This window comes from Epinephelus moara, chromosome 19 (genome assembly GCF_006386435.1).
Source record: "Epinephelus moara isolate mb chromosome 19, YSFRI_EMoa_1.0, whole genome shotgun sequence".
In the NCBI taxonomy this organism is placed as follows: domain Eukaryota; kingdom Metazoa; phylum Chordata; class Actinopteri; order Perciformes; family Serranidae; genus Epinephelus; species Epinephelus moara.
The window spans coordinates 12896246-12911830 of NC_065524.1; the positions used below are offsets into that span (position 1 = coordinate 12896246).

At 41.4% G+C, this 15585-nt stretch overlaps 2 protein-coding genes across 3 annotated transcripts; one reads left to right on the forward strand and one right to left on the reverse strand.

Moving 5' to 3' along the window:
• Positions 1 to 2948: 2948 nt before the first annotated feature.
• Positions 2949 to 6865, reverse strand: fignl1 (fidgetin-like 1). Of its 2 annotated transcripts, none has more exons than XM_050071158.1 (2): positions 6668 to 6865; positions 2949 to 5605 (listed from the first exon to the last, which is right to left on the reverse strand). In XM_050071158.1, exon 2 carries the CDS (start codon positions 5586 to 5588, stop codon positions 3654 to 3656), a length of 1935 nt encoding a protein of 644 aa, XP_049927115.1. In that variant the 5' UTR covers positions 5589 to 5605; positions 6668 to 6865; the 3' UTR covers positions 2949 to 3653. The 2 variants fall into 2 exon arrangements, with proteins under 2 accessions (XP_049927115.1, XP_049927114.1); XM_050071157.1 differs by lacking the exon at positions 6668 to 6865 and adding an exon at positions 6343 to 6471.
• Positions 6866 to 7231: 366 nt separating this feature from the next.
• On the forward strand, positions 7232 to 15539 carry ttl (tubulin tyrosine ligase). Its single transcript, XM_050071561.1, has 7 exons — positions 7232 to 7988; positions 8221 to 8299; positions 8432 to 8664; positions 8896 to 9031; positions 9126 to 9395; positions 11085 to 11228; positions 11796 to 15539. Exons 1-7 carry the CDS (start codon positions 7820 to 7822, stop codon positions 11992 to 11994), a joined length of 1230 nt encoding a protein of 409 aa, XP_049927518.1. The 5' UTR covers positions 7232 to 7819; the 3' UTR covers positions 11995 to 15539.
• Positions 15540 to 15585: the final 46 nt, after the last annotated feature.

Consider the following 15585-nt stretch of genomic DNA (forward strand, 5'->3'; position numbering starts at 1 on the left):
AGAGTGAATGACTGGCATTTGAGTACAAAATACACAAACACTGAACACACTGAAAGAAAATGTACAGTGAGAGGTGAATAAATAAACACCTCCCTACACACTGTACAATTATCATGTTTGGTTTCAAAGTATTTAGACTTGAAAAAAAAGCTAATTTCCATGGTGTGTTTGTAGATATAAGCAATCCTTTATAAATTTACAACAAAAGCACATTTCTTCATATTATCTATAATTTACAAAGGATGCCAAAAAGACAGAGAACATAAGGTTAACAGATCACAGTGGCATTTGTCTGCACAGAGACCCTTGTCTTAAAATTGTGACACCAAGGGAGCACTGGCAATATGAGCAGCACACACACATAAGGGGGTGTATGAGTGTGGAGACCCTTCATGCGCTCACACACACACACACACCAGCATGCCGACATGTGCCGTGTCCAGGACCTGAAGAGTCTGGTCCTCTGAGGAGCGTCAGCAGCAGAGAGCTGGGACAGAGAGGATCAGGCACTGGAGCAGAAGGCAGGGGCCGGGGCTCTGAGGGCCAGGCCTGTCTGCAGAGGCACAGGCCGGCAACAGGAGCTCGGCGGCGTTGTGCGGCGACAGCCTCATCCAGATGGCTGCTGTGTGATTTAGCAGAAACGGGAAGCAGCTGTGGCCAGCGCTGAGCCCCCCATGCTTGACTGGGACCCAACAGGGGAGGGAGGGCATTTGCATGAGAGGGATAATCTGGCCAACCAACTCTGGCCCTGCCAGAATCCCAAATCTCACTTCCCCTTTCAGCCAGATGACTGAAATACTCCTTTAAGAATCAGACCTCACCAGTTCCAATAGTGCTGTTAACATGATCCAACAAGATGTTACTGGGCTACTCAAGGTTTTTCACACTTTATATGACTGTGTCCCGTTAATGGATGGCCATAACAGAACACACTGTTTTAACTTATGCTTCTCAACATGTGTGCATCAAGTGTGTGGTCTTTACCCAATAACTAAATGGCTTTATTTTGGTATAATTTTGAGGTACTTGTACTTTACTTGAGTACTTCTATTTTTCTTCTATATTTCAGAGAAAAACAGCTATAGTTACTAGATACTTTTTGGACCAGGATTGTACGGTAAATACACAGGGTTAGATTAAGATAAAACTAGTGGTTCCTAAACTGTCTGGCTTGTGACAATGTTTGGGGCTTTCTGTCATGTCTCAGATGTCAGTGAGCTGTTAGCAGTTCCACTAAAGACACATTGCCCCTGTAAACTTGTCATGTGATTTTATTTGAACTGTTTGAGGCCCAAAGTGGTAAAAGTGTCCACTATTTAACAAAAAAAAAAAAAAAGATTAGAGAAAAGAAAATTATATAAATTTGTATAGCAGAACCTTCATGCTGTACATAACTAGTAGTTTTCTGAAATAAAATAACTCTGGATTACATGCTGCAATGATTCATATGAATCCCTGGTGAGTGTGAAAGCAATTTCAATCCACTGTGTAAATGGCGGACCCCGCCACCAACATTTAAAGCTAATATACAAAGAAATACTTACACAATGTAAATGCATTTAATGGGAGTTGCTGGAAAATGTATAGATTTATAAACGGGTTATATCCTGAAAAACTTATCACTTCAAGTACATTTTAATGTGAAATACTGGTATGCTTTTACAACTCTTGGTGTAATGGAGTATTTTTACATTGTTATACAGATACTTTTAAACTTTTAAAGGTTCTGTAAGTTTCTCCCATCACTGTCTGTATCTGATCTCTCAACAACAATGTTCCAAACAGGCAACATAAAGCAATTTTTTTTTAAAAATCATCCCCATCTACATATTACTTAAATACTCAGCTGATACATTTCTACCTCAATTTTAAATGTCAGCATTTCAAAATTTGAATAACAAGCATATAGGCAGTAAAATTTCATACATATTTGATTTTCTTTTTCAATAAACATATTGTAAATGTGCATTTGTGACCACACAGCCCCAGATGTGACCACTGCTGCAGTCATAGTCAAATTGAGCTACAAGCTTACACCATATGGCACAGTTTTCAGTACATACTCTATGGATCCCACCAGCACCAGAGGAATTCTGTGCATCTGTCCCAGTCCAGCTGTGAGGAGTCCCTGCATTCAGAGATGCCCAACTGGGGGGTTGTGTGACGATTTTCGCTGCTGGCTAATTCAACAAAGTTTCAATACAGTGGCCAACCACACACGTCTGAAATATTTATCAGGGACTAGACAAAAAGATGAAAAATAAATGAAAGTCTTTTCTCATGGTCTTCCAGATTTTCAAAGATTGTTTCATTAAATTTACATGAGAATTTCATTTCATGTGTGCACAATCTATAATGGTCCTCCTCAATAGCACACTGTATGTTTGACAAGTGAGGCAGGCAACTCAGAAAGCATCAACAATGTTACGCATCTCTGTTGACAAGACTTGGCGATATTAACCAGGTTTCTACTGTGTGAAAGAGAGCAAGTGGCTGTCTTACTTATTAATACTGATAGCTGAGAAATTAACAGAACAGACAGTCTTAAAATATATGTCCACTACACTAGCCAAGGACTCAGTGAATCACAAGGAGTACTAAAATTTTAATTATGGAGCTCACGCTTATTGTCTAATAAAAGGGATGTATTGCAGTAACAGATTTTCCTGGTTAGTCCACGCCTTAATCACTAACTTTTTTTAAACACGTGACCCAGGATACTCTCCGTGTTGCCCAACTTCCGTGGATATGATTAGTACATCCAGACAGGACAACAAAATATTAAAGAGATGTGCAAATAAAGCACTAAACAAAGTGATCACACTGCCCTCTGTGAATTAGACTGGAATGAGGATCAAGAGGGGAAACACCACAATACACTGGGGATAAACTTACTATGGATGTGCTTCAATCCTGAGACATAAACAAACATGTACATGAGGGGAAAATTTTCATTTTATTAGGAAAAAAAGGAATTGAAACAAAATACAGCAATTCCAAAAGTTGAGATTTGACTTACAGTTTATGATATAGGTGAGAATATCTCTGGGAATGAATGTTAAACCTTAAAATTATCAAAAAAGGATGCTAATTGACATAAAGGAATTGAAACAGAAACCAGTACTTCATTAGGAACACAGTTTAAGCACACAACATGGTGCCTGGTGCTTACACAAAACAACAAAGCAACAGTAAAATGAATATCCAAATAAAACAATTAGGCCATTACAAATAATTAAAATGCATAGTGTAAACTGTTGGGAACAATTTGCAGAGCATTTTCTCCCTACAGAAAAATCTTATTCTCTCTCCACAGAGATTACAATGAACAAGGATAAATATGGCAAGTATAAGGCTGCTTTTCAAAAGTGTAGTTACAACAGCCTATGGTTCACAAAACATCAAGCTGGTTGTAAAGACATTAAGTAATCAATTAAAATGCTAAACACACTGGGGGTGGGCGAAATAACAGAAAACCCTGCTCATTACAATGCAAACTAACACACATCTCTGTGTATAGAAAACCATCTTTGTGAAGCTTATATTTTTTAGGCTTTTAGGTGAGACTGTGTCACAGAGTTGTTGATGCACTGGTGAGGTAATTTTATCCACATTCAACTTAACAGGGGTATAATCAAGAAGAGGAGCCAAGCTTAACGTCCACATCCGAAAGTCTTATTCCACTCCTCATACAGCTCTAAGTCTTTTGAAGAGACACTTGGTCGTACTGTCTTAAGGGCCTCCTGGAAGTCATTGTAGAGGATTGGTCGCACCTGATCTGCAGTGATAGTGGCAATGTCACTGAGCTGAATGCTGCGGATAGGCCCCAGCGCTGCCTCTCGGCACAGCTGAGTCATGTCAGCCCCTGAGAAGCCCTCAGTGGCTGTTACCACGCTCTCCAGCTCTGACTCTCTCAGCTGGTTCTTCTCTTGAGCCATGAGGTTAGTTACTATCTGCCTTCGGGCGCTTGCCTCAGGCAGGGGGATGTATAACCTCTTTGCCAGGCGTCGCCGGGCAGCCTCATCTATCTCTTGAGGCCGGTTGGTGGCGCCCACCACCAGGATGCGATCCTCAGCTGCTGTGGCTGCCCCGTCCAGCTGAACCAAGAACTCTGTTTTTATCCTACGTGATGAGTCATGCTCCCCGTCTGTGCGTTGGGACAACAGTGAGTCAATTTCATCAATGAAAATGACAGCAGGCTGGTGGCAGCGAGCAATTGCAAACAGGGCTCGCACCATTTTTTCTCCCTCACCCACCCACTTGGATGTGAGTGATGAAGCACTGATGCTAAAGAAGGTGGCCCCTGACTGGCAAGCTATGCATTTTCCTATCAGAGTTTTTCCAGTCCCTGGGGGTCCAAATAACAGAATACCTTTGGGTGGACCACGGAGGCCAGTAAAGATGTCAGGTCGCAGCATAGGCCAAACAACAATCTCCTTTATGGTGGTCTTGGCAAACTCCAGGCCTGCTATGTCATCCCAGGCAACAGGAGGCCCGTGGTCCATGATCTCACTCATGATCAGCTCAACTATCTTCGGCTCAAAGTTTTTCAGACGTTCATCCAGGATCTGAGGTTCCTGATTGGAATTACGGCTCGCCCCTCCTTCTTCCTCCTCCTGTCGTGGCATGGGTGACACAAATTTAGAAAATGTACCTCGAGGCCTGTTAGCACCCAGAGATTTTTTTATAGTTGCTGCCATCCCAGTGGTCTGACCTCTCTGGGGCTGATTGGAGTGTTTTTTCTGTTGATCAACAATAAATTGCTCACGAGCCGTTTTAAAGGTGCTTCCAGCTCGCTGATCAGTGCCTGCTTGACCTCCGTGTTGCCCCCTGCCACCATCCCCTCCATCTGAGTTGTAAAAATTCTTCCGCTTAGATGGGTTGGAGGTGGGGAAGAAGGTGGACTGATGGTTTTGTGTGCCCCCTGTAGGGCCAGAGTTTCCCTGTGGAAGAACTGAAGAAGAATGACTAAACACGGACTGTGGTCGGGCTGGAGGTCGGGAGAAAGAGTTTGGATTAACTGACATCCCATCAGAGCCTCTTGGCCTCTCTAAATTAATATTAGCAGCAGGACTATTGACCTCTGTCTTTGGCTGTGGTTGACCTATGGGTTTGAACAATGCAGCCTCTGACCTGACTCCGGCAAAAGGAGCAGACAGAGAGCTGCCTCTGCTCTCTTGTCCCACAGTTATGTTAACATCTTCTGGTGCCACCAGGGAGCCTCCTCCCCCTGCCCCTGCCTGAATCATCTTCTGCACGCAGGGCAGCTCCAGCACACTCTCCATGGTCAGGGATGACTCCCACTTATCACTGTAGTTCCTCTGACTGCGGGCCAGATGCAACGCACTCTCTGCATAGTTGTTGAGCCCTGTGCGGGGGTCATCCGAGTCCAGCACTGCTGCGTAGCGCTCTGAGTTGGTCCTGAGCAGGCTGGCCATGCCGGCCTGAGAGAGCTGGGAGCTTGCCCATGCATACTGAATGGAGAGGATATGGGCCCGGTAGGCATCGGCCGTCTGTTCAGGTGTACAGTTGCCAGATGAAATGTCAAAGGACCTCCTCTGCCATTCGTCCAGGTGTGCGCCACTCATGCCTGGCCTGCTCCAGTCTGATGAAGGAGAGGGGACAAAAGTTATTAAAAATACATGACCTCAGTAAAAGCCAAGGCACACATCACCCCTGACCCATACACATAAAAAAGTTACATCTCACTGCATTACATTCAGTGATATGTACGGGTATCTGATACAGAGATCCATCTACTTACTACTGCACTTCCATTAACTTCAGGGACTCACAAAAACAGATTTAAAAAACATGGTTACAATTGAAACAGCATAGGCTGAGACATCTTGACTTTATGTCAACAGCATGGCTCAAGTTCCAAAAAAGCTGCATCACAATCATTAGCATCCAAACTCAAAAGCATCTCTGTAGTATCATCCTCCCTGCCTGGTAATGCCAATATCTTTGAAACTCCACACTTCAATTTCAAAGCATGCTTTGTAAGTGTCCACACCTAAGCTGAGGCAAGCTCTTAATATAAAAGGGTTGTTTTCTCAGTCTTGCCAAAGGTCAATATTAATTGTTTCATGGGATGAGAAGCTTAGTACTAATCTTGAATCTCCTAGAGGGAAGGTCACAGGCAAGGCTGCTGCAATAGCGTTCGGGTAAATTCAGTAAATAGACAAGGAAACCTAGCTTAGTCTTCGTGACATGCAGTTGTGACCAGTCCATAGACGGGTCAAACTAATTTAAGTTACAGACTAACCACTAACGTTACACATATTAAACCGCACCACACAACAGGCCACAATACTGAGGATGACGACGGACGACACTTACTATCAGGGATATCTTCTGATATTATGACAAAATAAATAAATGCTACTCAACATTTACAAGTTTCATTACGTCAACTTGTTGAGAGCTGCTGTATTTTTAACTCGCCGTTTAGTAGTTCCCGCCGCCTGCTTCTTCATCATTACGACTTCCTGTCGCGTTCCAATTCGTTTCTGTAAAACCTATATTAGTCTCTTAGTATCGCTTTCATTTAATAAAGACACCCAGCCACAACCAAAAAAAGGTTAATATCATTCAATCGACATAACGCCAACTTATGATTGCATTATAAAAATAATACAGATATAGGCAGAGGCAAATAACTTACTTGAAAATAGTCGAACGGGACCCAAAAACTTGTCACAGCTGGGGAGTGCTCAATTTATCCCCTAGGTTCGCCCAGATAGCGGTCATTATCTGTTCATTTGTATTTTACTCCACTCTAACAACTCCCGCGTAAAGCCTCTTGATTAATGAAATTATAAAATATAAACTACGAGTTTAGACAACCCCCTTTTTTGAGTTTTAAAACTTCTTTTCTCTGGATCGTAGTTTCAACACATGAGGCCGACGTGCTAATTTAGTCAGGTCTGTACCGCCATCTTGTGGCTACAACAAGCTAAACCAATGTAATGAGTAGATTGTCGTTTTATGTGTTGCTTTCTGGGAAATGTAGTACATACCCTATTGAAATTCAGTTGGGTACTGAATTCTTACATATATTTTTGTAATAAATGATACATATACATAAATTGGACTCCAGCTTGTGTCTATTTACTTTTATTGTGCGTAAGAAACATTTATATATCAATTACTCGTGACATTAGAGTGCACGTAAACTACACTGACCACAACCGTAAAGCTTTTTGTTTATGCTGTCGACATTGGATGACAGCGACTGCCGAGCCTCAGAGAATAAAGCACACCCGCCGGTGGGAAAATAGGCTGCGTTTGTGATACTGTGTAGCTAACTAGGCAGATAGTTAACGTTTGGCACTATCTATAATTAAAGTCGTTGTCTTTGAGGAAAGAAACCGGAAAAGTTTCCTGGATAGCTGTTCATTGTGGTCGCAGCCCGTTAGCTAAGCTAAACCGGAGACGGGATCTTAATTAATCCAGACGGGACCAGCCCCAGGAACCGGCAGCAGCAGTCAGTCACACCCTTGTCTGGGGTTAGTGGACGAACCCTGTCTGCGCAGCAACCTTAAATTGCTACCCTTCACATGTTACATTGTTATATACAGATGCATGTTAGCCTCAGACTGCTGAATTGGAGCTTCAGAGCAATATTGTGAGTGAACTGGGAAGTGTGGACTAGATATGACTGACTCATCATCATGGCACGGGCAGAGGAGATAACCCTGAACAGTCCGTCTGCTGCAGTGCCAACCAGACAGCCCCATAACTAGCCAGACAGCTAAGTTATTTACACATCCAATCGTTTCTATTATATACTCCCCCTGGTAGTCAGCTTGGCAATATGAACACCCCGATGTACACATTTGTCACCCGTGACGACAACAGCACCATTTATGCAGAAGTTTCCAAAATCCTCGTCTCGACTGGACAATGGAAGAAGCTGAAAAGAGACAATCCCAGATTCAACTTAATGCTCGGTGAACGGAACAGACTGCCCTTTGGACGTCTTGGTGAATATATATTTTCTTATTTCACATGATGCTGACAGCAGAAAAGCCTCTTTGCTGCTATATTTGGTGTACACCCACTCAGAATGAGACAGCTGCTGTGACTGTGCAGGGCTGCCTGCTCCAGCATCCTGTGGAAAGTTTTGACTCTTATTTAAATGTGAAATGGAGGCTCTGAGTGTGCATGTGGGAATTTTCATGCATTTTAATCTCTCCTTCCTTTTGGACTTTACAGGTCATGAACCAGGACTGGTGCAGCTTGTGAATTACTACAGAGGAGCAGACAAGCTTTGCAGGAAGGCATCCTTGGTCAAGTGTGTATCTGTCTTTTCAATGACATGTCCTCTGCACCTTTTGCCATCCTTCATGTTACTAATGTAGTTTTGTGCAAATGAATTATTCAGAGGGAGTTACATTAGCTGACCATTGCCCTTCTGTACCATTAGGCTAATAAAGACCAGCCCGGAGCTGTCCGACTCCTCTAACTGGTTTCCAGAATCCTACATCATCTATCCCACTAACCTCAACACCCCTGTTGCTCCAGCTACAAATGGCATTAGTCATCTGAAGAACAATCCCAAGACAGATGAGCGTGAAGTTTTCTTGGCCTCTTATCACTCTAAAAAAGAAAGTGGGGAGGGCACGGTGTGGATAGCCAAGTCTTCTGCTGGAGCTAAAGGTAAACTCTGTTATCCATGTTTAAATCCTAGATACAAGTCAGCAGACATTTCCCCCCTGTGTCTTTTCTTCAAGTATATTAAAATGAATCATAGATAACATGCTCTTTCTGAGCTATTTTTAAGAGAGCCCATTTTTTGTGTGACAGATTTTGTGTGACCTACTGCTTATATTTTAAAGTATGGCAGATGACATCAGTAGCAGCTTTTCATATTTCTTTCTATTGCAACAGGTGCTGGTATTTTGATATCCCATGATGCTAACCAGCTGCTGGAGTACATTGATAATCAGGGTCAGGTTCATGTTATTCAGAAGTACCTGGAGAAACCTCTGCTCCTGGAGCCGGGACATCGGAAGTTTGACATCAGGCAAGTCTTTGATGCTTAACCCTCAGAGAATGTACTGATCTTTAATGACTATGTAATTGAGGCTTTTATGGGTTATGTTATGTTAATTCTATAGGAGCTGGGTGCTAGTGGACCATCAGTACAACATCTATTTATACCGGGAGGGTGTGCTACGGACGTCCTCTGAGCCCTACAACAGCTCTGACCTCCAGGACATGACCAGTCACCTCACCAACCACTGCATCCAGAAGGAGCACTCCCTGAACTACGGACGATATGAGGAGGGGAATGAGATGTTCTTTGATGAGTTCAGGCTGTACCTGCTGAACACTCACAATGTCACCCTGGAGAGCACCATATTACCTCAGATCAAGCAGATCATAAAGTAGGTTTTTCTTGTTTTTGCTGCTGTTTTTATTTTTGGATCTCATCCAATAGAAAGCATAGCTTAGCTTTCTCACATCACATTGAAAACTTAAACACATAATGTTTTTCTAATTCATAGTTGTGTGGTTGGAGACATTCTCCAAACTCTACTACTGAAACATTTGCAGAGTTTACAAGTCAAATCTGTCGTAGTTGACGGTGTGAGTAAAATATTTGTTGAAGTTCTTTGATTGGTCAATGACATTTTACTCTTATAGATATCCGAATATAAATAAGAGAGGAAAGATGAGAAAACTTGGTTGTTCAAGGGTGTATATGGCAAATGTAAAAGCCACTTAATTCAGCTTTGCAAATAAGAAAAATTGTCACTTCTCCATACCATAAAATCATATTTGTGGAACTTTGATTAGATTCTTAATGAAAAACAAAAACACAGTATCATTAGTGATTCATTTGCCAGGTGCTTTGGCTTTCAGATTCTGCCTTTAGGCACTGCGGGCATTTTTAGCCATGCCCAATGTCTCCACCGCTTTGATCTAGACTGGAATGTCTCACTATCAGTATTTCAGCTTTAAAATAATGTACAGAAATTTATGGCACCATTAACTTGTAAAATAGTAAAATAAATACCAACACATTGTCACGCCCCTCAGTGTGTGATATCGATGCCAAAGGAAGCCTTTAGTGTCTTTATGAGATGCACTGAGCATTCATCTAACTCCAGTGTAAACTCATCGACAGCAATACCTGATGTTGAGAGCAACTGACTTGGTATAAAGAGCGAAAGTCCATATAGGGCGAGAGGGAGGTGAGGTGGATGGGTTAAACAAAACAAGACTTTCACCCAGGAGACGGCAGTTCATATCCCATGTGAAACACAAAGTCAGTGTTGTTTCAATGTAACGCTACCTAAATTATATAATTGAATGTAATGAATATAATTATATTCATTATTTCATGTACTTATTTTAACCCAAAACATAGTCTTTGTTTCTGAACCTAACCAGGTAGTTTTGTTGCCTAAACCTAACTGTGACTGTTTTACAACATTATCCACCTGTTACAATTTGTTTCAGCTGTGCATCACATAGAGACGCTAAAGGGTGCATTGTGTGTTGCTTTGATGCTGAGGGGTTTGACAAAGTTTCCGTATTTGACAACCTGGGAAAAAGAACAGGGTGCAGTCGACTCCTAGTCTTGTTAACTGCAGTATGAGTGAGAATAAAGCTCTTAACGTCTGACAGCTGACTTTTGGTTTAAAACATGTTAGCCACTGACACTCTGAGGTTTTATTATCAAGACAGTAAAGGCAAATTTGAATTTAAATAAATGTACGTGAAATTTAAAAAAGCAGCATCATAAAGCAGGAATATTAATACACATACAATATTAGTAATTGTTGTGTATTGCTTCTTAGACATTAAGTCAGTTGCTACTGTGAAAATATGAATTTGGTGTCTATCAAATACCAGCTACCATCACTTGCAGCAAAATTTCGGACCTTTGCACCTCCCTTTTTATTGTGCATTTCCTTTTCAAATGGCAGTAGCGGCCTGAAAAGGTCAGCAATCACTTGCTGCCTGAAATGTTCCTAATGAATTCAAGTGTTTGCACACGGCATGACGTTGTTTAGGTGTTTGTCTAACAGCCAGAAGATTGGAAATGATTTTGCTGTCTGGTTTCACAGGAGCTGTCTGACATGTATTGAGCCGACAATCAGCACCAAGCACCTGTCCTACCAGAGCTTCCAACTCTTCGGGTTTGATTTTATGGTGGACGAGAGCTTCAAAGTGTGGCTCATTGAGATCAATGGAGCTCCAGCCTGTGCACAGTCAGTAACATTTAGCTGAATATTCATGTCTTAGCATTGCTTTTAGTTTTATTCATTGGCTTTACTTTTCCCACTGTTTTCCCACTTATAATTCTTACATTCTTACAGCCTGGTACTCTGTCTACTATTCACATCTATTCCTGCACTCTGCATTTAGACACACTTGTTTGCCTCTGTTTACAATATGGGGATAAGAAGCTTTGCATCTATTTCCCTACGTATCTAAAAATGTCTTTGGTGGTATGTTGGAATATTTGTTTGTTTGTTTTTCTTCCATGGCAGGTCAGAGTCAGAAATAGGAAAGCTTTGAAAATATAACCATTGTTTCAGAGCTACACATTTGAATGTTGTTCCTCGTGAATTTCTAATTTTGAAACTTTGACTCTCAGTGAAGTTGATGTTTTTCAATGCAAAAATGTCCCGGGAATTAATTTCCAATGCTAGATATGAATTCACTCACAGCTAGCTGTGGGTTATGAGTGTTTCCAACAGACTTAATTCAAACTCATTTATTTAGAAACAAGTGCGAGGGCAAGTTGACACTCCTTTTATACCTTCCCCCTCCAGGAAACTATACTCAGAGCTATGTCAAGGTATCGTGGATGTGGCCATTTCCAGTGTCTTCACCCTGAACAGCGGCGGTGACTCCTCATCTGCTTCCTCTTCACCTTATTCCTCCTCCCCATCCTCCACGTTCTCCACCAACTCGTGCTCCTCTCCCAAACTGAGAGGACCTCTTAACGTGGGCCCTTTCACTCGACTGTAAGCACACAAGCAATTATTCCCCTCGTCTCGTCATAGCTTCTACATCCTCTGTCCTCACTCCTAAACTCTGCCAGAGAAGTAGCACATGCCAGCGAGCCGAGCCTTTAATTGTACCTTCCCTGTCATGCCTGGAGGGAGTCATTCTTTCTATGGAAATCACTGAGCTGCGGAGATGGTCTCTGCTCTCCTGAGTATGCATAATATGAATGTGAGGACGGTGATCAACGGATGAAAAAACTTTTGGGGAGTTTCTGAATGAGGACAGACAACCTTCCATCCCAGTCCCATCACCAGTTTCTCCACAAGCAGATTAATGGAGGTCTGAAGGATGCAGAGACGCTCTAAATGAGACTGTAGTGCCTTACATTTTCAGCCACGCTCCCTTAAAAAGACTGCCAGTTAGCTTGCTCTGTTACTGTGACTTGTACTTGTTCTATAAGCCTTTGCACTGTTGCTCAGTAAAGTCAATGTGGTCATGATCAGTCCACAAGAATTAGCATAAAACTAATTTCTTAAAATTTGAGATCTTAGTAAACGTGTCATTTTGAATGTCAATTTTTTCACCAGACATGTTTCTGTAGCCTGGGAAGCAGACAAATCTGCAAACTCGTGTTTTATTTGCTTGGGCAGATGCTTCTGGTCCTTCTCCTGTTCAGACAGATTTACAGCCCAGCCAACCTGGCCTGGGTCAAGCCAATCACAGCCTTGTGTTTCAAACAATGACTGACAACTTGCGCTTCAGGGCACGGTCACACACATGAGCGAATGCAGGCAAGTGACCATCGCCTGCCAAAGTGATATTTGTGCCGATTGTGTGCTATGCCGGATGTGACAAACACGGGAAGCTAGCTTTATAGCTAATGTTAGCTAGCTTGCTAAGAAATACAGCGAAATATGGTGTTATTGGTACATCTTCCATTTCCTTACGTTCATGCCAGTTTCCCAACTCACTGCCAGCCAGGCAGCGTTTCTCATGTGGGGCAGTATCGGCTGGTTAGACAAAACAACAGTCAGTGCCTCCTCCACACTTTGTTTGCTACTGGATGAGGCTGCGGCTTCGAAGGTCTCAGTTCACTAAAGTTGAACTGCTTTGCCAACAGAAGCAAGTTTAATTCTCCCCTCAGCTCACAATAAATAGAAGTGAATGGGAGGTGAATATTCACCAATGTGACTGTGCCCTTTGGCAAAATACGTGATGATGTAATAATTGGCTTGTGCACACTTGCGCGGCAGGTCTGTGACAGTGACCATAAACTTAGCTTATGAGAAGACGGCTGCAGCTGATGTGGAACTTTCTGTTAACGTACTATTTTTAAATTCTAATGAAAAAACATGACAATGCCAAACCATCACAGCTTATCTGTGCATGCTGTAGTCTGTTTACATTTGTTCATTGCTCAGTGCTACGTCACGTTTCATTGGTCTAACTAGATCTATCCAACTGTGTCCAGAGGCATTTTGGTCTGTGGCCAGTGACGGCTCTTGGAAATCAAAAACAAACTGAGAGGTTTCAGACTTGCAACTTGCAATGCGATTTATTCTTGCAAGGTCAGGCTAACGTTTATTATTTCTTACCTTTTTTTATTGCAGCTTGCCTGCAGCTATCTGTACCCATTAGTTTCAGTCAGGAATGTTAAAAATGAAGACAGTACTAAGATATTTAAACTTAGAAAGACTAATGTACTAACCCAACGTGTCTGATGAGCTGAACATTCAAGATGTCTAGGTTTACTTTGAAAATCAACATTCCTCTTAACTTGACCATGTGGACACTACATATTATTTACATTCAGGGCAGCTGGGTGGCACGAGTGAACAGGGAGATCGTCCTTCATCTGGTAAACCCAGGTTTAAGTCCGTCCTGACAAATGTTCCTCACCCCTGAGTATTAGCCTACATTATTCAGTTCTTAACCTATCCTTTACAAAATAGTCCATCTGAAGACATGTTTGATGTTTTATTTGTCATTTGAAGAGAGCATGTTCGTGTGAAAGCATGTAGTAGAATGGATCGTCAAAAAAGTCCCCACGGCACCTTTTGGCCCCGTTTGTAAAGAGCTGCCCACGTGTGTGTTTTATCTCTGATCTGTGAAAAGACTGTCATTGTAAAGTGTTGTTAACACGTGTGTGGATTATGTTTTTGAAGTGTTGTAATGAAGGTAGACTAGATTGTACAGTGTGTGAAAGACCCCATGAAATGAAACTGACTGGACACGATCAGTATTTGTAACATAACAGAGCTGATGGAGACAGAAAAAAAACAAACGTACACTACTTCATACTTTTTACACTAGTCTTGTAAAAGCATACTGTGTCAAATGTGTTATTACCAAAGAAAACTCAGCTTTCTTTTCACTTTTATCAGAGTTGCATTTCATGACTGATTTTTTTGTTTGTTTCATGGGGTCCTTGAAATATATCAGTCCTTAATTTTTCTTTTAATCTTTGTTAATAGATGAGACTTTAGATGTGACTTACATCTAATCTATTTCATGTTATTGTTTGTTAGAAAGTAATGTTTAGTTTATCCTCAGACATGAAACTTTAAATTAGCTCAAAAATTGTGACAGCTGCACGCTGGGTAGTGGATTCAACTGTTGTGTCTCCAGGGGCTCATTTTAGAGAATATATAATAACTAAGTCATTATTATAGTCTCTGATGATGTTAATCTCTGCTGTTCCTCTCTTTGAACCACAATTCAAATGTGTGAGGCTTTTTCTTCCCATGTTGTGAGTGACATAAGTTAAGGGACACCATTGGAGCATTAATTTATGTTTTTAATCACTGTGTATTTGTGTTTACAAGATGACTCTGGGAACTGAAGGATATGTAAGTGGCTGAAGGTCAGACAGATGGAGTCGTTACAGAGCAGTGTCAAGAGACTGAGTTATTATAAAGATTAATCCCAGTAACATATGATGAGTCCGTTACTGTGATGTATTGGGGAGCCCTGATGTAGCTGAAATGATGTTTGAAAGTTTGAAAAAATGCCAGTGTTAGCAGAAAACTGGCATTTATAATTGGTTTACTGTATGATTATGTTGGCAAATGGGTTACATGTACGCTGATTTTTATTAAGTATGAAAACCAAACTATCAGTATTTGTTTTATTAAATTTGTAGGGAAACGTCTTTCCATCAAAGGGAAGGGTGCCTTAGAGGGAATTGCATATTGATAAAAAAAGAAGCAATGGACCTCCATCGTTTTAATGCACCTTCATTTGTTTGTATCAAAGTGATTTTGCCTCATTCATTATACATTTTAAATTAAACTGTCATTTTCTCAGTTTATCATGTTTTTCCTCATATTTTTCCTCATCTTTACCAAAGATCAAACTCCTGCTGTATTTTCAGTGTCAGATGATGTTTTGTAGTTAATCTGGATGTTATCACATCAATTGGCCAACATGATCCAAAATCCGGTATCATATTCAGAGGGATGTCTGTGCTGTGTTTTTGTTAGGTGATGTTTTATCCAGACTCTTGCATGAACATTTGTCTTTATCAGAACAATACTACTAGAATAAAAAATATTCCTATTATCAAACCTCTGTCGTGTACATTTCTGCTTTACATGGTCCATTTGATATTTC